The following is a 12,616-nucleotide window of genomic DNA, read 5'->3' as shown; positions in this document are numbered from 1 at the left end:
GCAGAGTCGATGCAAGAAAAGATAATACTAGTAACTCTCTGAAAACCTTCAGGAATCAGGATGTTAATAGATGGCATACTGTTCGAACTCCAAACGGTCTCAACAATCATCTGCAAGTTGATGATGTCTCGGTGCTTGTTTCGTTACCTTGTATAAAGCACCATGTAATTCCTGCTAGCGGCTGGAGGAGGGTGCATTTCAAAGCACAAAAGATCCCAACCTCCAAATTCTGTAATAACATCAGGCTGGTAGGATTGTCCCTCTAAATAGTTTATGATGTAAACAGCTCTATGGAAATCAACTTGTGGTGCTCCATTTTTTTGTTCTTACTCTGTAATTACCCTTTTGCTGTTACAGGTAACACGGTGACAGAAGAGCATTTGGTGCAATCGACCAACATCTATCGATAATAGAGTGCAGAATGAAGGCGCACTGAATTTTTATTTTCAGCGATAAAATTCGATCTATAAAAAAATAGTAATTTCTTACAGAAATTGGAACTAAAATAAACATAGGCAAATCCACCTCGAAATTTGAGAAAGGTAAAAAACATACATATTTATCAGAGTGCATTCAGTTTCAGTTTCAATTTCATGTCATTTAAACATTAAGCCAATAAGTAAGCACAAAAACCCAGAGAACCAAACAAAAAACCTCAAACGAATACGACACGACCGACATAATGATAAACAAGAAACTACCCACTTGAAACAGGTGCCTGTAGAGAAGAGCCAGCGAGACCAACCTCATTAACACCAGCAACAACATCGTCACCATCATCAGCATCACCGCTCGAAACCTGGGTCCAATTAGGAGGGAGTGGAGGCAAAGGAGCGTAAACGGTGGTTTTCCTCCTTATGTACCATCGCTGCGTCTTGCGTGGCCTTGTCTTCATGTGATGCTTCGTTGCCTTCTTCTGTGGCCTCGACGAACATTCTACCACTAACCCACCATTAGATTTTGTTTTAATGAAGGTACAGAGGGGATGGAGTTGGGAAGAAAGGTGATTTTGGGAGCTGAAGTAATGGAAATTATTGGCATTTTTTCTTTCGTCTTGGGTTTGCTCCCTCTTTGTCTGGTCCTTTTTTTCTTTGCTTTGGGTTAAAAGAATACGGAGGGTGAGACTGTGCGAGTCAGTGAAATGGGTATCTCCGCACCTTTGCATTTGGATTACGTGCCTTATCCTTTATTCCTACCCACTTTTGCGTTTACCTTTGTACTACAATTCACTCACGTGAGTCAATTTCAATTACTTTGAGCCTCAAAGCTTGGTTTTCAGCATTCTTTTTTTTGGATATTGGGCCTTTGGGTCAAACCTATTAACTATTTGCCTCTATTTTTTCAGAAAGGCAAGTCCTTCTATAAAATGCTTTGTTGAGGTCAAATTTCATGAAATAATAAAAAATAAAAAGATAATCTAAAATAATTTCTTAAACTATTTTTCAAATTAATAATTGTACCTATTTTTTATATTTAAAAATTATGGTTTAGTTATTTTTACTTTTCTCTCTTTTATATTTTTAGATAGGTAATAACTTTTCTATATTTATTAAATAGTAAAATTATTTATAATTTTTTGGTACAAAAGAACTTTTAATTTAAAAATAAAAAAGAAGATTATAAATATTAAATTTTGAACCTCAAATATATTGAATTTTATTTTTTAAATGCAATTACATAAACTTACTAAATTAAACTTCATATTCAATTATTTTTTATTTTACTCGCATAATGAAAACGTCAAAAAAACTAATTTATGAAAATGTTGTTTTATCAAATTAAATCCAGTTTTTCCAATATCACAAATCATCTTTTACGTACTCACTAGCCAAATTTATTAAACAAAATTTTTTTAAGGAAAATTTTAACTTTAAACTATGAAATTTTAATAACGAAATGATACAACGCCACTTCTTTAAAACTCTACTATTATTAAGTTTGAGAAATTAAAACTGGATGACGAAATCGTGAAGCAAGAATTCTTAATGTCAGCTAACTGATATATAGAGAGAGCTATGTGCCAGTTTCAATGGTGAATATATTGTAGATGGATCCACTGTCTTCAATGAGATTATTGTTTGATTAATTTTTTTCATGTTCTTCCTCGACATCCAACAACTAATTAATACTATATGTGATATAATATTCCTTTTTTTTTTTTCAATTTTTTGTGATTGCACATTAGTGGCATCTTTGTTGAGAAACTGATTTCAAAATTAGACATAAGTACTTAATTTATTTTTTTGCCATTCGTAAATACTTAGAAATGGAGATAAAATGGGCAATCGGATTTTCTTTTAATTTTTAAGTTAAGATAAGAAAGATTGTTATATTCTAATATCATGGCAAGATTCAACAAGAATTTACATAGAACTTACACATTGTTCACCAAAAATATATTTGTAACTAAAATTAATGAAGTGATCTCAACGTTTATACTTTAACACTCAAGTTCGATATCAATCTGAAGGTGGGAAGGAAAAAGAAAAAGAATAAAGGCTTAAAACTTTTAAAATTCAAGATGGATCATAAATATTTAGATAGGGTTATTTATACATGTGTGATAGAGATTTTTGAGCCTAAGTTGTCTGAGGTCAATATTAGAGAATTAAGATTGATTTTGTAAGTCCAAACTAATCCGACAGTTAACTGCCTATTCAGGATATGACAAGTCAGCAATTTAAGGTATTAACTTGTAGGTTGTTAAGTTGGTTAAATTGACATGAACTTCAAGATTTTAGATTGATTTAATATGTCAAGTTAATCAAAATAATCAAAATACCTCAACTTGTCAATCGACTTACACTAAAAAATAAAAACTCTATGTTGCTTTTTGTATGCTAATATATCCCTAAAAAGATTTAAATCTTATAACCACAATATTTATAGCTTTGGTGTTTGTTAGGCAATAATTATAAATGGATTTCCAAACTAATTAATAGTATTTGCATTTAATTGTAATTACAAAAGTGTGGTGAAAAAATATTATCTTCGGTTGTAAACCTACTAATGGGCTAAGCGACTCACTCGAATTCAAAAGTTTCTCTTAAATTTTAAAAAGTTTGAATATAAATTTTAAGCCCGTTAAAAGGGTATGGGCAAGTAAATGAGACTTGATAAAAAAAATAAGATGATGTTTAGGTTTCATAATTTAAAGCTTAGGCTCAACTTGATAATTAAAAAAAAAAATTTTATAATGGAATAAAATTCATTTGCTTTATTACTTATATTAGGATAAAATCTAATTTTTTATACAAAATATTAAAATAATGATTCAATTTTAAATTGTTTTCAACAAAATTAAATTTGATTTAAGTCCAAATTACTCATAAATTTAATTAAAATTAATTAATTTAATAATTTTAAAAAAATTAAAAAATATTTATTTTTTATTTTTAAATACTAATGCTTTGTACAGCTTTGAGTTTTATTATTACATGTAAAAATAAATTTAAGTGAAAAATGAGATCCAAAAAATTAAATTGAATTAAACCTGAACTTACTTAAAATATTAAAATATCATATTAAATTCAAACTGAACGATTTAACCCATGAGTAGTTATATTTAGTAATACATTAGGATCATATTTATGAATCAAGCAACATGTAAAAAATTAGGAGACAAAAAGTTTGTTTTAGTTTTCTTTATAGTTCATGACAAGCAAGCTACTATAATTTTACATCTTAAATCTTGAATCAAAATGTTTGCTAACTACTTAAAAATTTAAGATAATTTATTTTTATAATCGAATTTTTATTCAATAATTAATATATTTTTAAATTACATATTTTAAAAAATAGGTGGCTAAAAATTAATACTCCTTATACTATTAAAATAATTACTACTACTAAAAATAAGAAGATGGCATCAGTACAACGTGGGTAAGGTCAAACTATTTCTCGCTAAAAGGACCATACCCAATGACCCACGTGTCTATACCATGCAAATCCTCTCTGTAAAATCAGCAATCAGATTTAATCCTAACCACTTGATAAATGAAACTCCACAACCCCTTCCCCTTATTCCACATCAGACATACTCAATTCACCCTATCGAAATCTCGGACCCATCAAATAAAAAAACAAAAAAGAAAAAAACTGACAATAGCACAGCCCTCGTGTGGTACCAAAGATTCACTGTATATAATATAATATAACAAACAAAAAATACAGAATTTGTCATCCCATAAGTATTTTTAAAACGGTCGTTTCATTATTAATTTTTTAATTTAATTATTTAAATTTGAGTAAATATTATTTTAATTATTCAGTAATTTTTAATGATAGGTAAAGTGACATTATCATATTAATATTAGATTTTATGTGATATTATTATATTATTTAATATATATGTGACATTATGCTATAAAAATAATGATTAGCGTTACACGATATTTAATAATTAATAGTATTACGTTAATATATTATTAAAATTAATGATTAAGTGATAAAAAATATTTACTTAAATTTAAATAATTAAATTTACACATTTAATAATTAAGTAATATTTTAAAAACATAATTATAATTGAGGGAGTCATTTTGTATTTTACCATAATAATATAAAAAACCAATTTTTCACAATTTATTGACGGAAAATACGAAGGGTATTTTAGTCATATGATAAATAAAAAAATGTGGAGCCTACAATTTAGTTGGTCAGGTGAGAAGAAAGAGAGAAAGAGAAAGAGAGAGAGCGAGAGAGGGAGAGGGGCCTCACCTCAGCTCAGATAGCGTCAGCTTCTCCAATGGCCATTAACGCCAGCCTGTACCCAGCTGTCCCCCATCCCCCCTTCTACCCCTGTTTTTCTCAATTGAATCTCAAATCTCAAACATTTTTCTCATTAATCCCCTCCCAAATCCCAAACCCTTATATAAATACCCACAAATTGTGTTTTTAGATAAAATTCAATAAACTCAGGAGAAAAAAAATATGAAGACAGTTTTTACTTCCTACCATTTCCAGTTTTCCAAATCGCATTACCTTCGTGTTTTCCCATGTAACCTCCATTCACAATCTCAATATTTTTTTTGTTAAAATCGTTCTCTTTTTTATTTATTGCTACATAAGCAAGACTATAAGTTTTTGAAGAGAAACCGCAAAAAAATGGACCCTTGCCCTTTCGTACGACTTACCGTTGGCAATCTGGCGTTGAAAATTCCGGTTGCGTCTAAACCGGCGCGGTCCGTTGTTCACCCTTCTTCGTCGCCGTGTTTTTGTAAGATTAAGCTTAAGAATTTCCCTTTCCAAACCGCTGTCGTTCCCTACATTCCGCCGCAGAATCAGTTTGCTGACAACCAGCTACAAACCCTCGCCGCTACTTTCCACCTCAGCAAAGCCGATATCGATAAACTCGCAGCGAAATCGATCTTTTCCGCCAAGCCTTGCCTCAAGATCGCTATCTACACTGGCCGGAGAGGCACCACTTGTGGGGTTAACTCGGGGCGTCTGTTAGGGAAAGTGTCGGTGCCGCTGGATATGGTGGGAACTGAATCTAGGCCCTGCGTTTTCCACAATGGCTGGATTTTGGTTGGTAAAGAAGCTAATAAAGGTTCCTCTGCTCAGTTTCACTTGAATGTTAAAGCGGAACCCGACCCTAGATTCGTTTTTGAGTTTGACGGCGAACCCGAGTGTAGTCCTCAAGTGTTTCAGATCCAAGGAAATATCCGGCAACCCGTCTTCACTTGCAAGTTCAGTTTTAGAAATACTGGTGACCGGAATCAAAGATCCAGGTTGGTTTTTATCCTTTTTAATTAATTATTTTTCAGGCTTTTTGTAAAGTTTGCTACGAAATTTGAATGCAAAACAGTACGGAAAGCAAAATTAAAGAAAAAGTTACCCAGATTATGACTTTAATTGAAAAATAATAAAAAAATGAGTTCTTGAAAAAAAAAATTTCTTTGAACTTTTTACTGTTTAGTTAGTTTGGAGTGTTTGTTCTTTGCTTGTAGAGTGATTTTGTTAAAAATCGGACAGGTCGTTACAGTCAGAGCCAAGTAGCTCTCGGAGTTGGTTAAGCTCGTTTGGCAGCGACAGGGAAAGGCTAGGGAAGGAACGAAAAGGATGGTCAATAACGGTCCACGACTTATCCGGCTCACCTGTAGCCGCCGCTTCAATGGTTACTCCCTTTGTGGCCTCACCAGGTTCGGACCGAGTCAGTCGTTCTAATCCCGGCTCATGGCTAATTCTCCGTCCGGGAGATGGCACCTGGAAACCCTGGGGCCGTCTCGAGGCTTGGCGGGAACGTGGCTCTTCTGATGGACTTGGTTACCGTTTTGAACTAATTCCTGATATGAGCACCGCGGCTATTGTTCTAGCCGAGTCGACACTGAGTTCGGGTAAGGGAGGGAAGTTTGTTATTGACCTGGGGGGCGGCAGCGGCAATGGTGGTTCCAACGGGCGAGCGATGATGGGGAGTTCGACGTCTCCGGCGTGTAGTCCGAGGAGCAGCGGTGATTTCGGGTACGGATTATGGCCGTTTTGCGTCTATAGAGGGTTCGTAATGTCGGCTCGCGTGGAAGGGGAAGGCAAGTGTAGCAAGCCTTGCGTGGAGATGAGTGTGCAGCACGTGAACTGTACGGAGGATGCAGCTGCTTTCGTGGCTTTAGCAGCTGCAGTTGATTTGAGCATGGATGCTTGCATTCTTTTCTCTCGGAGGTTAAGAAAAGAGCTCTGTAATCACCAGGATTTACTCGGCTGATTCCAATTTTCGTTACCCCCCACTCTCGTCGTTTTTTCCTGGTTAGTTTTTCCTGAGTGGATGCGTTTTAGGATCCATCGTGGAAAGTGGGAGATTTTTTAATTTTTCCTTTTTTTTTTACCACTAACAGCCAATCTAAACATCTGTACAGTGAAGTGAAAGGAAGGGAAGGGGAGGTAGATTGTTAGATTAGACAGGCACGCTTTGTTTTTACTTGTGTGGCTTGTGTTAATTTTTTTTTTCTTTTTTAAGATATTGTAGTCAAGCAGACTTCATAGTGTTTTTAACAGTGATTATTATTATTTATTTTAATTAGATTTCGATTGATGAGCTGTAATACTATGGTTTGTCAATTTTCTGATTTATCTTCGCCCTTAAGTACTATTCTCTTTAATTAAGATTAATGGGTGTTAATGATTGTTTATTTGTATAATTGTATGTGATAAACATATCGAAAGGATGAACGAGTGGAGTGGGGGGTTGTTGGGGTTTAGGCAAAGGGATATGTGCGTGCACGTTACTACTTCTCACTGGATTTTTATTTGAAGAAATGTTTTATGGATGATAGCTGTAATCCGCTTTCATTTGTAGGCAGAAAGAGAGCCAGCCACCCCTGTTTTAAGCGTGCAAGTGGGGAAGGAATTAGAGCATACTTTTGCATAAATCATGGTTTTGTAATGAAATAATCTCTCTTTTAGCCCCATTAATTATTGAAGGGAAGATTAGCTTACTTCCAATAGTTTTGGCTACAAAAATTCCAATGTACCAACCAATGGGTTCATATTGTTATTTTGAAAAAAAGTGCTGGTTGACCTGGATTTGGTTCAATTGAATTTCTGTTGTATAGCCAATTTGGTTTTTGAAGGACATGGGACCATTCCATGACCTTAACTTTAAAAGGAGAGGGAGGGACGTGAAAAGGGTCAGAGAAGCATGTGGTGCTTTACTGGTGGTACTTCTTCTACTCTGCACGACTCTGAAAGCAAAATAACTTAAATTTTTACAGTCGTAAAACAAAGTACCAAAAGCTAAAAAATATGTTTCACTGACAGAGGCCTGAGAGCTTTTGTTGGATTGGCAGTTTTTGAGGGTGAAGATTGCTCCGTCGGGACACGAGACTCGAGAATTAGGACATAAGAATCACGTCACGTCTTTGATCGAGTGCTGTGAACGTGTTTTTTTGTGTGGAGAGGTCGGAGGGTGGTGGGGTTTGTACCTCTCTTCACATAAATAAAACTGTCACAGCTTTTATTGGGAAGTGAAGTGCCATGGTCGGCACGCTGTGCTTGATCCTGTCATAATTGACCTGAACAATAAATGAAGTGGTATGTCTTGATGCTATCATAACTGACTTGAGCAGTGGATGAAGTTTTGTAATTGAGACAGTGATCTATAGCAGTGGGCGGGATGTGTAAGTCTGAAAACATAGTGTCGATTGAGTTTGCGAGCAATGTTTGGCCCGGTCTCAAGCTGGGCGGACAAGGATAATATACTGTGTGGGCATTCCGGAGCTTGGTAATCAGTTTGGTATTGCCGGTGAAAATCGTGTGTTTACACTCTTGAGTGGATCGGTGAAGTAACGAGTAAAATCTAAAAATTTTGGTGGCCTAAAGGTAGGTCATTGGTTCTTAAGTTGGTTGAAGATAGTTTTAACATAGCTAAAAAAAAATATCTTTATTTCAAACATGTTTACGATTTTTATAGCATAGATGAAAATTTTTTTTACATTTTTTATAGAGAGACAACTGATGTTAGCTCTTTTATCACTCTCTTAACTAACAAGTGGGTAGAGATTTGTTAGTCTAAAGTGAGTTAATTGTAGGTACATAGTATTTAGATAGGTAAATATCATCGGGCCACAAATGTGGCACGATGTCTTCTCAAGTTATAATAAACTCGATAATGGTTAGGTCGACGGGCCTTGTATTGTGCCTTTGTATTGAACTATGGGGTTAGACAGTAACGTTGGCTATGCCCCTTAATTTCCTTATTTGAGTTGGATCGATGAGTAACCGAGGATTATGAAAAGGTATTTACATAGGAAAGACACCACAGAACCTAAGAGATGAATAGGCGGGTAAGCTGCTAAACCCGTGTAATCATTTGGTAGAGGTGTGCTGTGATTGGGGTAGCACACCTAAGTTTCTCGAGGTGGGATGGGCATGAAGTTGAATATTCATTATGCGTGTGAGCAACCTAAAGTGAGGTTAAGGGTCAAGGTCTTAAAATATGAGTTTCATGGGACGATATGAGCCTAGTGTGGCTCCGGATTGGCAATTAACCATTTGTGTTGTACTTTCAGATTCATGGTATGAAAGCTTACGTATGGTGCATGCAAGCATGGTGTTGGGTTCTCTCTATACTAGAATGAGATATCATTATGAGAACTAGGGCTACATGCCCCTATGTGAATTCGAAAAGGGTTAGTGCTTGGGACTTTGTGCTTGTTGGCATGGACGGGTGCTCGAGGCCATCTTGAAATTTGTGGGCAAATGATATAATAGGAGTTGGGTTTTTTCCTATTAAGTTTGGGAATATTGCATATAACCTTACGGGATCTGAGCTAGAAAGAGCTCATGAGTATGTAGCTTAAAGGATTGATAATGAGTTATCCATCAAGAAATGGACTCAAGAAAGATTGACCTTGACTATGAGTAGTCTTGGTGTCAAACAGACACCTGATTTTGATCTAAGGAACATGCGACCTGACAATTGGTATCGGAGCTTAGTTTGGCTAAGCTATAAGACTAAAATGGCCTCTGGTGTGGGCATGATATTGATAAATTAAGACAGTGCTAAAGCTCAAAAAGAGCTATCAAGGCACGAATGTGGTTCTGTGGCTATATGGGCTCGACAAGAAGCTATCGACGTAATTTATAAGAAACTTGACCGAGGTGCAAGGCTTTCGAGTAATCTCTTAGATAGGGGTAAGCAACCGATCGATTTGGTTGGTTCGGTTTGAAAAAATCAATAACTCACTTAACCGATTTTCATTTAACAAATCACTGAATTGACTGAATATTTTTAAATAACTGACCATAATCAAACTGACCCAAATAAGTTTGGTTCGATTAAGTAATAGACTTTTTTATCTTTTTTTTTTATTATGAATAATTATTTAATCATAAATTCAATTCAATAAAACTCAAACTCAAGAATCATTCAAACTAAATGACTAAAGAATTTAATAATTTCAATAATATTTTACAAGAAAAAAATAAATAAATATATATATCAATTTTTTTACCTTTACTTATTAAAAAGTTGGTTAATTCGATCAATTCAATTATCTATTTTAAAAATAAAAAATAGATCGAGTTAACCAATTTAACCAATTTAAAAAATTGATTATAACCAATATCGAATAAATCGAATCGATTCAACCGAATTCACTTGATTTCGATCGGTTTAATCGGTTCAAACCGACTTTTGTTTATCTATACTTTTGGATACCAAATGAAAAGGTAAGGGACTCTAGCCTCACCTAGCGAAAGGTGTTGGCTCTTGTGGGCATGCAATGCCCTTCAAATGTGATAAATTGTGTTAAGACCTAAATGCGAAAGGGGTTACACCATGAAATAGTGTCGAGTAAGGCCATGAAAACTAAAGCGAGTTTTGTCCTGAAAGACACTAGTTATGCGTATTGAGATGATGTTACTAACACATGCATTTGTGGTATGTTGCAAATGCCCTTACGAGGTACGAGCCAAGTATTTGGGTTCTAAGGTGGAGCCATTCCAAAGAGACAAATGAGTTTGAATTGGCTGAAGATTAAAGTCATGAGTTGATGATGGTCAATGGACCATGAGTTTTGGTGGTCAGAGAACTACCAAATTATGCCAGTTAATGAAACTGTCCTTGTGTTAGCTGAGAGAAAAGGTATTATAAGTATGGTGATCAGTGAACCATAATTGTGTTCAGTTTTAAAGCAAGAAAGTGGGAGTCAGCCAATTAACAAGGCCATATGAGTTATATGGTCAAATGATCGATCAAGTTCAACAAAATTGATGGTATTTGCATTTGAGTTGCATCTGATCAACGTATTGAACAAGTTTGAGCAAAGTAGAATTAAGTCGATTGGGATTATAAAACTTTTTGAGTAGATACCAACCAATGGGATGGCCTTAAGTCCAAATAGGTCAATAAGCCTGGAGTATCTAATGGGTTGATAAATCTTAAGATTGAGTTGATCAGAAGATTTTGTTATTCGAATAGTAATAGATCTTGAAATATTGAACGAGCTATGGGTGCCCTATAAGCTATGTCAGAGTCAAGGTAGATGAGTTATGGATCATTTTTGAGACATGATTACTTGTAGAGTTAAGCTAAGTTTGAGTAAAAGGGGGAGAGCATTATGATTTCAAGTGATATTAAGCCAAGGTAGTGAAGCATATGAAATATTTAAAAATCGTGTTTAAGTCTGAGATAGAGACTGAGATAGCAAACGTTAAGGTACCATCATGAAAGACGATTAGCTAGAAGGTTACACCTAGAAAGATGACCTTGAAAAAACTGAAAGGACCTAAGATGTAAAATGATCGAAGTGTTTAAATGCCACCATGCTATGGTTTATTACGGTTGGTGTTGTATGAGTGCTGTTGGCTTAAGCATCACGTCGAGTGAGAGCATGAAAGTGTTAGTTCCATAGGCGTACGATTGATGCGATGGGTCACGTCTAACGAGATACACCAATGTGTGACAAAGTAGGTGATCATTTATTCAACTAAAGGTCATGATAGATAAGGGTACCTTGAGGTTGTAACATGTTATGATTATGGGTGAAGCAATGTAATGACATTATAAAAAAAATGGATTGAGTATGTCGATCAAATGTGGAATCAGCATAGAGGTGTAATGGAGCTAGGATAACCCTTTTAAATCGATAATGAATGAGTATTATGGGTGATGCTTTATTTGATAAGATCATGACTTAATCTTTGAGTGCACAAATGAGAGATATATGAGAAAATGTCAACTGTATGTAATAAGAGAGTTGAGTGTGGTCTTGGCATTAATGAGGGCATTGACATAATAAATGAGAAAAAATATCATAGTTAGACCCTGGTGTGCTTCGATCCTGCCATGATTGACTCTAAGCTGAGTAGCAAATAAGGCCTTATGATCAGGACAATGGTCCTAGAGCAGTGGGCAAGCAATGTAAGCCCAAAAACATGTTGCTGATTGAGTGCGCAAATAATGTGTGCTCTAATATTAAGATGGGTGGACAAGTGTGAGCCAATGTGTGGGAGCCTAGTAGACAATTGGGTGTTGTCAATCAAAGCCGTATGTGTTTACCTTCGAATGGGTTAGTGGAGCAACAAGCAAAATTTGATAATTATGGTGGCCAAAAAGTAGGTCACTAGTTTTGAATTGGCTGAAGAGAGCGCTGAGATGGCTAGGGAGAAAAGTGTCCCCATTTTATAAATGTGTACAATTCCTTGTAGCATAGTTGGAAAATCTTATGCTTTTTATAAAAGAACAATTGGTGTCAACTCTCCACCACCCTTTTGGCTAGTAGATGATTAAAGCCTTACTAGTATGACGTAAGTTACTCCTAGGCATAAGTGGTGTCTATGTGGGCGGGCATCGTCGGATCATGAGTGAGGCATGGTGTCTCTTCAGATCATAGTAAACTCGATGATGGTTGGGACGGCGGGTTTTGTATTTCTCCTTTGTGTTGAACTGTAAGGTTAGACGGTAATGTTGGCTATGCCCTTTGATTTTCCTTCCTTGAACCAGATAGATGAGAAACCAGAGATCATAAGATGGTATTTGCATAAGAAAGGCACCATCAAGCTTGAGGGATGAGTAAGCTAACAGATAAGCAAGCTGCTAGATCTTTATGGTCATTTGGTAAAGGTTTGTTGCGACTAGGGTAGCACGCCTAAGTTCCTTGATGTGGGAGAGGCATCATGT

At 35.4% G+C, this 12,616-nt stretch overlaps 1 protein-coding gene and 1 pseudogene across 1 annotated transcript; one reads left to right on the top strand and one right to left on the bottom strand.

The window, feature by feature from the left end:
• Positions 1–494: 494 nt before the first annotated feature.
• On the bottom strand, positions 495–1,170 carry LOC149513053 (large ribosomal subunit protein cL38 pseudogene; annotated as a pseudogene).
• Positions 1,171–4,687: 3,517 nt separating this feature from the next.
• Positions 4,688–7,065, top strand: LOC111314906 (uncharacterized). The gene is made up of 2 exons (XM_022916522.2): positions 4,688–5,732; positions 5,977–7,065. The coding sequence occupies exons 1-2, from the start codon at positions 5,107–5,109 to the stop codon at positions 6,698–6,700; spliced, it is 1,350 nt and encodes a 449-aa protein (XP_022772257.2). The 5' UTR covers positions 4,688–5,106; the 3' UTR covers positions 6,701–7,065.
• The last annotated feature ends 5,551 nt before the right edge of the window (positions 7,066–12,616 follow it).

Source organism: Durio zibethinus, chromosome 20 (assembly GCF_047325235.1).
Source record: "Durio zibethinus cultivar Kanyao isolate XHJ-2024 chromosome 20, ASM4732523v1, whole genome shotgun sequence".
NCBI classification, from domain to species: domain Eukaryota; kingdom Viridiplantae; phylum Streptophyta; class Magnoliopsida; order Malvales; family Malvaceae; genus Durio; species Durio zibethinus.
Note: the sequence above shows the minus strand (reverse complement) of the source record. Positions and strands in the feature narration are given on the sequence as shown.